Source organism: Lygodium microphyllum, chromosome 7 (assembly GCF_053477565.2).
Source record: "Lygodium microphyllum isolate KBCC chromosome 7, Lygodium_microphyllum_v1.1.10, whole genome shotgun sequence".
Classification (NCBI taxonomy): domain Eukaryota; kingdom Viridiplantae; phylum Streptophyta; class Polypodiopsida; order Schizaeales; family Lygodiaceae; genus Lygodium; species Lygodium microphyllum.
In genome coordinates this window covers 126,601,964-126,617,999 of record NC_141141.1, presented here as the reverse complement: position 1 = coordinate 126,617,999, position 16,036 = coordinate 126,601,964, and the positions used below count along the sequence as shown (strand labels likewise).

The 16,036-nt window shown below is 39.0% G+C and overlaps 1 protein-coding gene across 2 annotated transcripts; it reads left to right on the top strand.

The window, feature by feature from the left end:
* Positions 1-9,650: 9,650 nt before the first annotated feature.
* On the top strand, positions 9,651-15,810 carry LOC148033921 (silicon efflux transporter LSI2-like). 2 transcript variants are annotated; one of them, XM_087681903.1, is made up of 3 exons: positions 9,651-12,144; positions 13,053-13,242; positions 14,537-15,448. In XM_087681903.1, exons 1-3 carry the CDS (start codon positions 10,879-10,881, stop codon positions 14,665-14,667), a joined length of 1,587 nt encoding a protein of 528 aa, XP_087538029.1. In that variant the 5' UTR covers positions 9,651-10,878; the 3' UTR covers positions 14,668-15,448. The 2 variants fall into 2 exon arrangements, with proteins under 2 accessions (XP_087538029.1, XP_087538028.1); XM_087681902.1 differs by lacking the exon at positions 14,537-15,448 and adding an exon at positions 15,478-15,810 and having other exon boundaries at positions 9,657-12,144.
* The last annotated feature ends 226 nt before the right edge of the window (positions 15,811-16,036 follow it).

The window sequence follows — 16,036 nt, the reverse complement described above, 5'->3', positions numbered from 1 at the left end:
TTCTTTTATCTCACATATATGGAACAAAGTCTAATCAAAGTATTGGACACTTGTGAGAGGAAGGTAAAATGACATAAGTTAGAAAGCTTATTATTGGTGTTAAGGTTGAATCAAGATCACCTTTTGAGAGGACTATTTCAAAGTCGTCAAAAGTTTGGAAGCATTGATGTTCTATGTGCTTCTTGAAGATGGGGATTGATGCACATAAATTGACAATGTTGTTGATGGTAGGGAGAAAAAGAAGCTTGTAGGGTATGGCCAGATAGAAAGTGTTGCTAAGAGACCATAGCTTTTTGAATATGTACGTGTCATTTGTTGTTCATTATGAGTGGTGTGAGCCAAAATGCAAGCACATCATAATGTAAGTCATGGGTACAAGTATGTGAAGTAGTGAATGTACATGTGTATTTTACATCTAAAGAGAAATTAGTTACTAGATTATGACAATTCAACTTGTGAAAGAGAAAGAAAATTGCAACCAAAAGAATAAAACGATGTCGTGACACTGCACGTCCACCACTACAAACCCAAGGGTGGAGTTTTTCACCGAGAATTTGAACACATTAGTCAGCATCATTAGGAATTTATTTTTCATTGTGTGTGTCTTTTTGTTTGCATTTTGCATAACACACGGGCACATGTAGTAAGGCTAGGCACAATTTCTTCAGTGCATTCATAATTTTTTGTGTGAAAGCATCATTTGAATGACTGCATTACATGGTTTTTAATTTGCAAACTGCATGAATGATTGGGCACAAAAATTCTCTAAAAGCATATTTTTGTTAGGGCACAATGTATGGAAAAACATGTCGTAAGAAGGTATCCATTTTTGAAGGCTCAAAGACATTGAGAAACATGGATTTTGCCTGTTGAGAAGACTACACTAGAAGTGATCCTCTACACTAGGAAACCGCCATCCAAGGAAAATACTAACAAAGCCACTTCTTCCCATTGAAAACATGACATGAAGTTGTTGCTTGCTATCATAAAGACAAGCCCATGAACTACACGAAGACTAGAGACAATAGAAAGCAGTGCTAAAGTGACCAAGCAAACTCATGGAGCATGCCTTTGATAAGCAATAACATAGCTTGGCAACAATGGTTGGAGAAAGACAGTTTGAGTCCATTATTGCAGGCCTATCAAACAGAATCAGCTCCAAGAGAAAGTAAAACTCAATGTCCATGTGGTAGCTCAATGGATGCTAGTACCATCATACAATGTGATGATCCAAAGTGTTTTGTATGGCAACACGGAGTGGAACATGAGATACCTTCATCCTTTTATTATGAGACATGTTGTATTGAAATTGGAGCCCCATTTTGTTTAACTCTCTGCCACACATTACTACCCACCAAATTGACAACTTCTTCCATAACTTTAGTGAGGATCAAGTCATTACAAAGTTTGGAAAAGTCATTTAGGCTGAGTTGTAATGACATAGAAACAATGAACAAACCGAAACATGATCTTCAGATTTGGAGTCTACTTCTATATTATAAAATAGCATTCAGAATGCATTCGTATTTGCATGTGGAAGTGATTTAATGGAACAAAGGACACCAACCTCAAATTTAGAGCTGCTCTTTGTGAAGGTTGAGCCAGAAGACATCAAGATGTCACCTTCAAATGAAAAACTTTCAGTAGAGGAAACACTCTCTACAACTTACTCTGACCCCTTTGATACTGGAGATTTGGCCCCCTCTCCTTATGTTGAGACAGATATGCTCAATAGCTCCGATTGTTTTTCTTTGGATGCAGATGAACGAGATCTTTTGTTATAGCTTTAAGATGAAGTCGCTGGCCTATTCGAAGAAGTTTACAAGTTTGAGCCATTCGTTGACCCTGAATGGAACCAAATTGACTTACAGATATCTAGAGAAGAAGACTTGTTGGAATTAAATGACTTGTATGTGTACTCCCAAATGATGAATGTGTAGAAGGGACATAAAAATTTGATAGTTGAAATTTGAAGCAGCAAATAGAAATCATTTTCCAACACAGGTGAGCCAAAAGCCCACTCAAGAGCTCTCTAAGCCGAGAGGAGCAAAAAATTGATATGTGGCCTAATATCACAATGCAGCTCCTGTGGCAACAAGTTGAATGAATTTGTTATTGGCATGTATACTCATGCAGCTTGCTTATAGAGCCTGCTTGGTCCAATAAATTGGGAGTCCACCGATTACATAGATATGGCTTCCATGAGGGGGAGGATTTTCCACCGACAAGCAACCATTAAAATTTTAGCAATCTTGACGGTAGCTCCATGATGCTCTGCTTGATCATACATATCTATTGTCATTGCTCCTTCATATGTTCGGAAGCTGCAACTTCACTTGGCCTCGCATCATCATATCATATCCTTAGCATGGAAATATCTCGAAATCCGAACCCAAGTCCAAACAGCCAATTGGTCTGTTAGATTCATAATCGGACAGCATTGCAGACTAAGCAAATAAAATCGGTAGATGGCGCAGAGTTGACGAGCAAAGACTTGATTAAAGGTCATTGGTTCCTACACTTTGAGTATAGGATGATACTACAACTATGGGAATTCTTGTGGAAGAAGCTCGTCGAATTAATCGACTTACTGTATGTGAATCTTCGCAGGTGTTTTGATTGGAGGAGCCTATATGCCTGTGGGGCACCAATTTGGAGGGAGGATTTGAGCATAGGAAGATGGTGATTTTTTTTTCATAGGCTGATGTTTTTGATATGTGCGCATCTCTGCTTGATCTCGGAAAGATTGAGTAGCCATGGGGAGTTTAGCATAGATAATGGAGGAGAGTGTCTAAAGCAAAATTTAATAAGGCGATATTATGGTAGCTATAAGGGGGAGTTTTATGATGCTTGGAGCCAACGTAAAATTTGGATGTTATAGGCAATGCAAAGCACAGACTGAACTAGCATGGAATGTTGGGTGGCAGTCTACACATTTAGCTGATCCTTCTTGAGAAGTAGCAATGCAATTAATCTTAACGTTGATCTTCATAGCGATGTTGAGGAGGAAATTGCAACACCATGTGCAATAAAGCTACTATGGTTGTGCTGTTAGAGTCGTCTTGGATGGCTTGCATCAAGTTGGTGCTAATTACGGCTGGGTTGACGAGAGCCATTGGTGGCATATTTTGAGAGGGTGGTGATAAAAAGCATAGGCCATATAGGGCATGAAGCATCAAGTAGTCCATAAGCTTTTATCTTAGACTATAATGATCAAGGCTTTTAGCCTTAAGGAAAAGCTAAGGCTTTAAAAGCCTTATGCTTTTATTTTATTTTTTAAAGCTAAAAGCACGTGTAGAAAAACTATATAATGGGGACATCCTCCTTGATCTTTCCTTAAAGACCTTATATGGGAGTGGCTTAAGGTGGAGATTGTATCCCTCGCCCTCTTCAATCTTGCCATAAAATCGAGAGAGAGAGAGAGAGAGAGAGAGAGAGAGAGAGAGAGAGAGAGAGAGAGAGAGAGAGAGAGAGAGAGAGAGAGAGAGAGAGAGAGAGAGAGAGAGAGAGAGAGAGAGAGAGAGTAGAGGTTGAGCTTGCATCCCTCGTCTCCTTGAAGATCTCGCTTCAAATTCGGGAGGTGGAGCTTGTATCCCTCTCCTTCTTCAAAGTTTGCCATCAAATTCAGAAGAGAAGGCTTGAGGATGAGCTTTAAGCCCCTCGCCTACATCCAAGTTTCCAACACGAATTGTTTATGATGAGTGGCTTGAGTTGGTCGAGCTAGGTGCTCCTCGCTTCATCCAAAATATTTCCATTAAATTTGACATCCCACCTTCTTCTCTTCTCTCTCAGAATGAGAAATCATCATTATCTTTCCCAAAAATCTTTTGTTCAAATCCGACAAAAATCTTTTATAGTCTTTTCAACCTCTAACTTGTCAATATTTTTAATCAAGAATTTGATTTCTCATTCAAAATTCTTTTGGATAAGTTTTATTTTGTTGAATTCTCCCATCTCAAAGTGTCCATGCAGCGAACAACTTTCACGAACCCCCAAGTAAATTCTGTGAGACAACGTACTTAACTTCTCATCTCACAAAGATCAACAAATCATCATGTGAACACTTTTAGAAGTTATGAAGAGTGTGAAAAGTTGAAAAAGGAAAATGATCACATAGGATACACAATAGGGTAGGGTCACAATCAATGGATTTACTTGGAATTTGGTAGTGCTATCAACAAAAGTTCACATACACAAGTGAAAATTGCTTGTCCTAAAATGTCCTACAACATGGTAAGAATTCAATAAGATGCAAATTCATAGTAATTTTTTGTGCAATATAGATAGTATTTGTAACACAAATTATAAATAGTCTTTGTAACACATTTTGCTTACCTAATATCCTACAACATGGACTAAATGCAACAAGATGCAAATTTATAGTAAATTTTTGTGCAATATAGATAGTATTTGTAACACAAATTATAGATAGTCTTTGTAACAAATTTTGCTTACCTAAAATTTGCTTGATACATTTTCTTCTTGTAATGGTATAAGTAACCTTGACAAACAATGCCTTCAAGTGTGGCCTTTCCAAGCCCAAGGTATTTCATTTTTGCCAATGGGGTCGTAGTTCAGCTAATTTGGGTGCAAGTTGAGTTTCATGGGTGCATGAGTCCAAACAGTCCGAAACTTGGGCTACACTTCTCTAATGGCACAAATATTTATTTCCATCTAAGTATATTTTTATTAGAATCGAGATATTAATGCAACTATAAGTGGATTTTTAAAAAGATCTTAGTTGCATGTTGAAATAAATAACTTTGACTATCATCAAAGTTACGTGATGAATCAAAGTAGAACCTAATTTACTCCAATTCACTAGTTAGATGCATGTGTGTGCATGCACTCCTCCTTGAACAAGTTGGCAGCTTGGAATGCTTAAGGCTCTAATAGGAGTGCACACACACAAAAAGTGCACTGTTCTTCTTGGGTTATAATTGAGAGGTGGAGGATTGAGGACATATATAGACCTACTTAGAAGACTTACAAGTGGATTAAATTACATTATGAAATGGTAGGTGAATTCTAGATGGGGTGTGCTATACATGGTTTGAAAGGCAATGAGGTGCATGATGGATATATTAGGGCATATTGTGAAACATTGAGAATTAAGGACAAGAAATATAGAACCACTTCGAAGATCTCTAAGTAGATAGATTTTCATAATGAAATGATGCATGAGCTAGGGTACATATGAATTAAAGGTCTACAAAGTCCTTATGGAAGCATGTTAATTTTCATGGCATTATGATACACCTTATCGCATAAGAACCACTGCCATTATAAAATATTAAAGAATGTGAAATAACATGTTTATAATCATAAAAAGTGAACATGTTTTGACACCAATCATATTCCTTAATCTTTGATCACATAACATGCCACTTTGGTTGATGGTTAACAAATTGATGCTTGAAAATCCCAGAATGAGCCTCAGAGTAATTATTTTAACACATCTAGAAGATACATGTGCTCTAAATGTTAGATATGCTCAATGCCCCACCCTCATAAGGTGCCACCAATGATCCATGGTGCTCAAAGTTGTAAGTCCCCCATTATGAGGAGAAGTCAAATGTGAGCCCGGATATTGGTTGAGTCGTGACTTGTATATCAGATGAGGTCTATGTGATCGGATGGCAAAAAGGTGACCATTATGGGTCTAATCTTTGGGTTGGATTGAGTAGTTAAGTTGGTAACAACTCGAGGCACATTGCATCGAGTTGCGGGGTAAAGGAGTTAAAAGGGGCCCCTATTTTGGGGTCCGGGGGCCGCGGAAGCGGCTTCTGGCTGGGGGGACCCAGAGGGCCAGTGGGCCCCCCGGCAGGGGTCCAGGGGCAGCGCCCCCGGCCCAACAATAAAGGAAATATTTCCTGGCTGACTTGTGGAGGCTCATATGGTAGGTCGGTCAAGCCGATCCAACAGCCTTCGTGGGCTATAAAAGCTAAACCCCTTCAGAGTCATCCATCATCTATCTTTCACCCAGTCAGAGTTGTTTCAGCTAGCCTTAAGCTCTTCACCTATCTTCTGTCTAGATCGCCATCTAAGCTTCACAGTGGAAGCGCACGGGTGGATAGAGACATCTTTGTATCTGTTGTTTGGAGCTAAAGAAATTTTCTAATTCTCCTCTTATCTATTGTGTACTCTCTATCTCTATCTCTTTGTCAGATTCTGTTCGCTGTGCCATGTAATTTTTTACACTAAACTCTAAGGTATAAATATACACAACCTTTCTTTATATAATTAAGGTTGAGTCAAAATGCATCACTTCAATCCATTTGCATGATGAAAACTTTCCACGAGTGGCTAGCTCAACATACAAGGAATACCCTTCCTCTTACACCCCTTCTTAAGGGGCTATCAAATGCTTAAAGTCAACATTGCCCATCTACTTAGTCCACAACCAACACATGATTTGGTGGCGCTTACAAGAACTACTCTACATGTCCAACTATAATCAAAATTGATTTATGTGAATGTTAATGAAATATAGCAATTTAGTCCACCTAAACTCCATTATTTTGCATCACTTCTCACATAACATGTGGAGTTCACAAAGTTTTCATTGTAATAACTGATTGTGATGAGGATGCTTTCATGTAACAAAGCTTAGTTGAATAAGCATTGAATTGACACTATCACATAAAGTGTCATTAATAAGCATTGAATCAACATTATCACATAAAATGTCATGAATAGTAATGCCAAAATCATGTGCTAGTTGCAACTATTTGTCAATGTTGTGAGGTTGGTAATATTCAAGAGTCAGTCCTCATGCAAGTTATTACACCTATGCAATAGACTATGAGAATTAAAGGATACATGGTCACACAAAACTTGACACAATGTGTGGACCTCTCTCATGTAGGTGCATAGATGTAAGAAAGAGGAGAGAGAAATTGCTTGATGCAAAGAGAGAATTTACCTTCATGGATTGGACATAGACACATCTATTACACCCACTTGATATAGTAACCTCTTTTTAAGGGATGTCTTCAAGTTATGATATTGGCCTTGTTAAGTTTCAAGGGAAATTTTCAAGTTATGACATCGGGCTTGTCAAGTTTCAAGATTTTCATGCCTCAAGTTCACATTACACCATTCTCACATCAATCAATACAACTACCCAAACTCACAAGTGAAATATACATGCACATGTCCTAGCTCTAAGTTCCTTCTACATTTGAGATTGAAGAATACCTACCTTATCCAATCTACATACAAGACTTTCCAGTAAGATTTTTGCCTTCTTTTATCCTTCAATGTAACTAATATTTTTTACTTATGCACTATATAAGAGACATGCCATGCAAAGCACTTACTAAACTTATGTGTGGTCCAATGTAACTAACAAAAATCTAGCTAAGCGACACATTTAGCCCAATGTGCAAAGGATATAGGCAAATTCCTATATTTGGCAAATGGCCCTAAGGCTACATCTACCTAAGTTAGCCAATATCTCTAAGAGCAATCAGAGATACTAACACACAAATATATAGAGCTAGTTAGCTATGGTGCCATGGATCCCTTCATACAGGTGGGAGACTCTAAAGTGACCTTAGCCCATACCCGAAACCCCTATGTAGTTTACTAGGCCTAAAAACTAGTCTGTCACGTGCAATGATTGAAGTTGCCTTGGACTTATAAGAACTTTGAAGAAATGACTTTAGTTGCTCGAGTTACAAAAGATTAAGAGTTCAGCCATGCAACAAGACAACGATGATTTCTTGGAGAGATTTCAATGAAAGGATTGATGAGCAACCTAGAGGTGGACTTTGATACTTATTGCTTTTGAGATTGCAAATCAAGAGAGGTGTCCAAAATTAGGACCACTACTATTACTTTTCCCATGTATGTTGCAAAAGCTAGTCAAACTTTGTGACCCATCGATAGGACTAGGTCCATCCACCTTTTTGGCAAGTCATTGGTCGACATCGCAACTCCCCTCACTTGAATGTGGACGACCATCCATACTAGTCAACATAAGGTAAAGGGGCCAATAAAGTGACACCCCCCAAAAGAAAAACTTGCTCCACTCCAATTTAGTGACAATTTTTTTGTAAAAATGATGAAGCTTTTTTAGTTAGTCAATCTTATGATATAAATTTTTTCATATTACATATAAGATTAAAGCGAGTCGAACAATCAAGCCATGTAAATTTTTTATATTTTGCATTTTGTAAAACCTTAAAACAATGCATCCAAAGTGCCACTCTAGTGGCCCCTAATTATCACCCTTTTATAAACCCTTCACTTATAATTAGGTAGGCATGATAAAAATATCAAAATGCCCTTAAAGTTTTTTTTTGGAGCCCCATACGATATATATAGTCTCACTATTAAACAACATTTAGGTAACTAATTTGGAAAAGAAAATTATAATGGGGGTCTCTTAGATGACACTCTATTAGCCCCTTTAGCCTAGCGTGTTCACTACATGCGACCTCATGCCAAGCATTAGCGATGGCCCATAAACTTGTGATTTGCATGTGGCTCCACCTATGCTTAGTCCAAGATGTGTGGGTTTGGCTAGCTTCTAGGCATTTATTACAGTAAAGCTTTTTGTGCAAAATTTTGGGCCCATCTTGATCCCATGTATGCCAAACAAGGAAGTTGTTGTAGAGTGTACCATATATTATATTAGTCGATTACATGTATTAGGAAGTTGTTGTAGAGTGTCCTGTATAGTATATCAGTCAATAACATGTATTAGGAAGTTTGATCTGCATGTGGCTCCACCTATGCTTAGTCCAGATGTGTAGGTTTTGCCAGTTTCTAGGCATTTATTGTAGTAAAGCTTTTTTGTGTAAGCTTTTGGGTCAATCTCAGTCCTACATATGCTAAAAAAGGAAGTTGTTGTATAGTGTATTGTATATTATATTAGTTGATAACACGTATTATGAAGGTTTATTTTTTAAAAATAGCTTTTTTGTAAGGTTGGTTTAGGGTGGGTCCCACCGATAACTAAAAAGCAACCATTGGAATGGAGTATTGGTCACGAGTTCATAGGATAGTTGTTGCATTATATTAAGGGGGGCCATATCTATATAAGAGTGTAAGAAATCGAGATGTTATATTCTTGTACTATTGATTCTTGCCATGCATAACCAAAAGCTAGGGGATTGGAGTAAGTGATTGGCCATACATAATAGTCTAACAAATTGTTAAGTTATATTCTAGTATATACTCTTGAGTCTTGGTGGCAAATTTGGTAAAATATTTTGTTTCCAGTAAAATTCAGTAGCAATCATGCAGACGTGTAAAGCGATGGGGGACGTGGGTGATCTCATGCACGTGCCAATGAGAGAGAGGAAGGACAAGAAGAAAGAGAGAGAATATATATATATATATATAATTAGGGGGGAAAAAAGAGAATAAATATACCAAAATAGAGGGAAAAAGGGAGGGAGAGCGAATATATGTAGGCAAAATATGAATAAATATACAGAAAAATAGAGGAAAGAGAGAGAGAGAATATATTAAAAAATAGAGGGAAAAAAGAATAAATATACAGAAAAAAAGGGGAGAGAGAGAGAGAGAGAGAGTGTGTGTGTGTGAGCGTGTGTGTGTACTATGAGGAGAAACAGCGGAACAGAAAGAAACGAACAAAAAGTAAATCAACTCGTGACTAGGTCCTCTGCTGTAATAACGGGAGATGGCTGTGTTCTCTTTGTTGGTTACCTTCCGAGGCCTCCCTTCTCTCCTGCCATCGCTCCTTCCTTCAACTTCACTGTCATCATCCATCCATCATCGTCGTCACCTTCTTCTTCATCTTCAGAATCTCTCGGCCCCCCTCCCCCCCCCCCCCCGGGCCATCGTCATCCTGTTCTTTCTCCCGAGAGAGCGCCCTCTCCTCATGCATCCTCCTTGCGTGCCGAAAGCTACTTCTTATAAACTTCCAATACAAGATGGAGAGAGAGACAGAGAGAGAGGCCCGCTCACCAACGTCGTCTAGCCAGCATGTGGTGGCAGGTGCCCGGCGTTGAGAGCAGCAGTACTGCACACTGTAGGGACGAGATAGCGAAAACCTTGAAAGCAAGGGAATTTTGGTATTATTTGCATTATATTCCTGAGGAGGAGAGGCAGGAATCAGAGAGACTGCAGGCGGATAACAAGTGACTGTCCAAAAGAGACAGATATTATATTGAGACTCTGTCAGTCAGCCTATCCCCACACATATTCTGGAGGCCAGAATAATAGCACAAGCTGTGGAAACAAGCAACCAAGAGCTGGCCGTTCATTAGTCGTTTCATGGCTTTATAACATTGCTTTCGGGGACGTTGTGGAGTTCATGCTTTATTTAGTCCAAGTATTCACATGATGCTTTTGGAGTTGTGGATCAGCTGCTCATGATTATATTAGCTCGGAGTGAAGCAATCTTCACTTATACTTGATCTGATTCATCCTGCTCAATATAATATCTTGAAGTCACTTGAAGTCAAGTAATCCCCACACTTTGGAGTCCAGTAATCTCCATGTGTGAGATTGTATTTGAGGTCCTCCAGCCAATTATGATCAGATGAAACAAGAAAGGCTGCATCTTTATCATATTCTCACAGGAAACCCTGGCTGTTTGTGCGGGGCTCTGAAGGCTCGAGGTCCTGTTTGAAAATATCACCATCAGAGATACAATTCATGATATTTTTCCATGTGATTGTGCCAGTCCATTTATTATAACCCTTCGCTTTTTGGAGCTTTAGCAGGAAATAAGTGTCAATGGTTTTCTAATGCTCATTCAGATTTGTATCACATTTTATTGACCAATTAATTGTGATTTAATATGATTTGACAAAGGTTGGGATACTATGGAATTCTGACAATTCGAGGTCAAATACTTGATTCTTGCCCATCGAGGTATAAACATTAAGCCCCTACATTATGGGCCTCGCTCCAATCCGTGTGGTGGTTTTGGGCACCGTTGCCTTCTTGGTTTTCTGGATTCTGGCAGTTTTTCCATCCTTTAAGCTCCTTCCTATCGGGCGCACGGCAGGAGCTGTTGCTGGTGCAGTCCTTACGGTTGTATTTCAAGTAGACTCACCAAGTGAGGCATATGGTGCCGTCGATCTTTCTGTATTGGGCCTTCTGTTTGGCACAATGGTGGTCGGTGTATACTTGGAAAGAGCTGATATGTTCAGGTACCTAGGTGATGTGCTTTCATGGAAAAGTAAGGGTGGCTGGGACCTACTCGCCAGAGTCTGTGTTATGAGTGCACTTGCAAGCGCCCTGTTTACCAATGATACTTGCTGCCTCGTCTTGACAGAATTTGTCTTGAAGCTCTGTCGGCAGAAGAACCTGCCTCCCAAGCCATTCCTACTTGCACTTGCAAGCAGTGCCAATATAGGCTCTTCTGCAACACCCATAGGAAACCCTCAGAACCTAGTCATTGCTGTTCAGAGTGGTATATCTTTTGGAAGATTCCTTCTTGGTCTATACAAGTCTATGCTCTTGGGAGTCATAGTCAATATTGCTCTTTTACTTTTGATCTATTGGAGACAATTGTCTCCAGTCAAAGACTTAGAAAGAGGTGGTTCTTCTCATTCAGATAATACTGGAACTAAAGATCAACTGACTGCCTCTCCTTGGGCACCATTTCACTCTGGAAATTTTGAGACATCAACAGAGATATGTCATGATAGTTGTTCAGAAGCACTCAATGAAAACAATCAATCTCCACCTATACATGATGCAATCAGGACTTCTGAGTTTGAGAAGCCTCCTTTAGATGAGAAAATGGGGGATGTGATTCGACCATTTGATTCAACAAAAGGTGCATATCAAGGTAATGAGGTCAGCATGTCACATTTGGATGGAGAAGGTAGTGATTTGAAATCATCATTGCAAGGGCATCAGACTTCCCTGCCAGTAAATTCCACCATAAGCGAATGCAGATTACCTCTAGATAGTGAAATACAAATGCACCAATCAAACCCTGAGCAAATCTCACCCTCAAGGATGGTCTCCTCTCTATCACTAGATAAAGTCGGTGTGTGGAAAAGTAGGCTGTGGAAATGCTCTGTGTATTTTGTGACAACTGCTATGCTTGCAGCACTCCTGTATGGTTTGGATCTATCATGGACAGCACTCACAGCTGCTGTGACACTCATGGCTCTTGATTTCTGTGATGCTGGACCCAGCCTTGAAAAGGTAAATCTCAACTTTGGAAGCGGCATGCGCCTTTGAATTGAACTGATACTCAACTGATGTGTCTTTACTTTTATAAATTATTCTTCAGATGAAAAATAGTGTGACATCTACTGCTGAATTCTCTTTGGTTTTTCATTCTAGATGGTAGGATCCCAGAAGTATGTACTATGCTTGCTAGAATAACTAAAATGCAGATGTGAATTTTAATGCAATGAAACCAGTTTTATAGATAAATAACTCCAAGGAAGAAAAATCGAAGTACAATCAGAGAAGAGCATGATTGGTAGAGCTTTGATATTGCTTATGCTGTCTAGCAAAGGTAGAAGATACAGTGTTATTGTAAACACTTGTTAAAAAAAATTTGTTGATCCCTTTGTGACATATGAAGAAATGTCTGCAGTGCATTTCCAAGCAAGACTACACATCATGGTGCTGAGGTGGCAGATTGCTGTCTGAGTACAGAACTATATACAGTAATTAGTTGGCATGCTTTAGTGGTTCTTGACATTACAGGAGGCACCATTGAATTATATGACTGACAAGGAAACTAGAGAAACTTAAAGTTTGCACGTGCATGCGCGCACGCACACACACACACACACACACTCTCTCTCTCTCTCTAGCTTGTGCCACGCTTTAGTGGTTCTTTGATATCTAACATTTCACATGTCACCTGGTTGTTGCAAGGTTCCTTTAACATTGTTTCTGTACACATGGCAATTCACATGTAAAAAGTTTTTTCATCTGGCATATCAGTCCATTGACTTCATTTCAGGACATCTCTACAGTCTTTTTGGCTTTATCATAGCAAGTTAGAAATTTATGACAGTACTGAATCAACTGCTTTGGATACTATCAGCAGTTTCTATTGGCTCGTCATGACTACTTTTCTCTTACTTTTTATGCAGGTATCATACCTACTTCTAGTCTTCTTTGCAGGAATGTTTATTACTGTGGATGGTTTCAATGCAACTGGTATCCCAGGCACTTTTTGGGATGCTGTGGAGCCAAATGCACGCATCACCAATGTTACTGGCGTTGTCATTCTCAGCCTTGTTGTGATTGTGCTGTCTAATGTTGCTTCCAATGTACCCACTGGTGAGTCCCAAAGTCTTTGGAATACTGTCACCAAATAATGTTTGCTTGCACGTATTGCACATAATTTATAATCTATGTGCATGCCAAATCTTATGAACAGTAGTTGTGTAGTCAAATCAAAGGGGTCAGGCTCTCAACTGACACAAACGTGGGAGATTGCAAATTCTCAGCCATCTCCAGAAACATAGAAAGTAGATGAATGTTATTAAAATAACATGTCTACCCATCCCAGTTTGTAAAGCTGCAACAATATACACATTATTCTGGTATTGAAACAAGAAACACAGGTGTCAACCATTTACCTCCTCTCAGAGTACAGTTTCAAGATTCAAGTTACAAACAGGGTATCTTGAAACATTAACTCAATTAATATGAAATTCCAAGAGGAAATATGGGGCAAGGGTGTGGGGGTAGAGTAATGTTAACAAATCTAAAGAGTTCGTAAGATCTATGAGACAAGCTATCCATTGCAATGCTATTAAAGCAGGATGTAACAAAAGAATTAAAGAATAAATGACTTGAAAACTTAAAACTAGAGGCGTGGCCAAAAGAGAACCCTGGTTGGGATCGTCCTCATGCAGATGGGGAGCTCATGTGCCTCTGAAGTAAGCCCTGGATCTGGAACTGGTGCAGTGAGGCTAGGACGCACAATGGTTTTCTCAGCAGGTGATAATACATCTTCCTGACTAGTACCATGTGAGTGTGCTGCTCTCACCTGGTCTGGACTGGTGGCTCACAGCAGTGTTGCAGGGATTCCACTGCTTGACTGTAAAGATATTTTCATAAGAAGAACAGAAAAAGAGTGAGAGGGGACAGATCAACAATCATCAATGAGGATCAAATGCTCAGAGATTATAATATCTCAAAGAGGAGCCATATCATGTCATTATGACACGAGTTTAATTTTAGAATCATTTAGAGAACGATGGTTTGCTTTGAGAAGATTGATGCAAGCATCATAATGCCTCTTAATTAACGAGTCAAAAAAAGGGATAAAGGCGCATCATTCATACTTAGAACATGTGCAACTATACTAGAATATTACATGCTTAGAACATGAGAAACTATACTAGAATATTACATGCTTAGAACATGAGAAACTATACCAGAATATTACAACATAAGAAACATGCTTATGGTTTGGTATGGCACTGCTACTGTTGGGCTTACTTGTCATGATAGCACATATGGTTTGGTATGATGACTCGATCTGTGGCTGATGACTAGACAGTTACAATTAGACATGAATATAGAGTGTTTAATAACGTATGCTGTCTTTTGCAATCTCTTTCAGTTTTGCATACTTCCCATGAAAGCTGGCTTATCTTGATGTCAAAGCCAATATACTTTTCACATACAAAGCATGAAAATCATCAATATACTATATGGATATCGAACATCAAAACTTCTAAAGGACTCTTCTAACAGTAGGATGTGCCAACATTTACAAGGCCTGTAGTGTAACCAGCTTTATGAGTCCTATTTCACTTGGGTGTTAACTATTGATTGGACATCAAAATGTACCTGAGATTCTGTGTGAAAATTCTGGGATGGAAGTTTCCTTGAAACATGTCCCTGCTATGCTGTGTGACATTCCACAACTAGATGGGTAAACTACTACTGCCACAAAAACAAAATGAGTACATGGGATTTTAGTCAGACAACCCAGGATTCAGGAGCTGCATGACAACCTGGGACTCAGGAGCTTCATGACAGCAATCACTTATCTGCTTCACAGGAGCTAAATGTTTCCAAACAAATACAATGTGCTATACTGAATACTCAGGATATGATTGTTACAATGTCTAAGATTTACCCCTTCCACACTTGAAACCTGACCTTCCCAGTTACTTAATGATATGGGTTGATCTAAGTTCACCTCATTGCCTTTATCTTGATCAGTTGTGCTTTATCTTTGAAGGACACACCCATTTTGTGGTCTTTTTTGATCTGTCAGTCTGCATGGTCGGAATTGTTGAAATTGGATCCACATACCTTGTGGGCATTCATATATTGGTATTATTATTATAAAACTACGCCCATCTGAAAACATAGCTGCTGATGATTTTACACTTAATCCTTCTAAGGAGATGTCAAGCAGAAATGGTTAGCATAGTGTTTAACGTGCTTGGAAGCAATTTAGTGGATAAGAGTTGTGAGGCATGTAAAATTATTGAAGCATGCATGTCAGAGAACTTCCCAATGTTTCTAACTAGAGACATGTGGCATCTGCAGTGTTATTACTGGGGTCACGAGTATCACAGTCTGCAGCCTCCACCGGTGCCAGTGTTACAAGAGCATGGCTTATCTTAGCATGGGCAAGCACTGTTGCTGGTAATCTCACACTAGTTGGATCAGCTGCAAACCTCATAGTGAGTGAGCAGGCGAGGAAAGCACAGTTTCTTGGCTATGAGCTAACTTTTGGATCACATATAATTTTTGGGTTTCCATCAACTTTGATTGTAACTGCTGTTGGCCTCCCTTTCATAAGAAGCTAAGAACATCTAGTTTGTAAAGCTCTTTGATGTGCTAAACCTTTTGATTGTTCTGAGGTTTCTTAAACCACTACTATTGTGCATTAGAAAGATGATGTTTTGGGACTAAAACAAGAGCTTTTTACCACTATAATACATCCATTTCTTTGGTTTTCACTACATTGGCTTGGAGAATGGGTTATCCTCCCAATTTAAATTCTCCCACATCTACATAAATCACAACAATTAACCAAATTTGGAATAATGTATGGTTTATCCAAATTCAATAAAGTTGAAAAAGAAGAACCAAATTTGTTTAC

Coding starts and splice junctions, on each gene's coding strand:
- LOC148033921 (XM_087681902.1), top strand. CDS start 10,879: ATGGGCCTCGCTCCAATCCGTGTGGTGGTTTTGGGCACCGTTGCCTTC. Junction 12,145..13,052: donor CTGGACCCAGCCTTGAAAAG/GTAAATCTCAAC, acceptor CTTTTTATGCAG/GTATCATACCTACTTCTAGT. Junction 13,243..15,477: donor TGCTTCCAATGTACCCACTG/GTGAGTCCCAAA, acceptor TGGCATCTGCAG/TGTTATTACTGGGGTCACGA.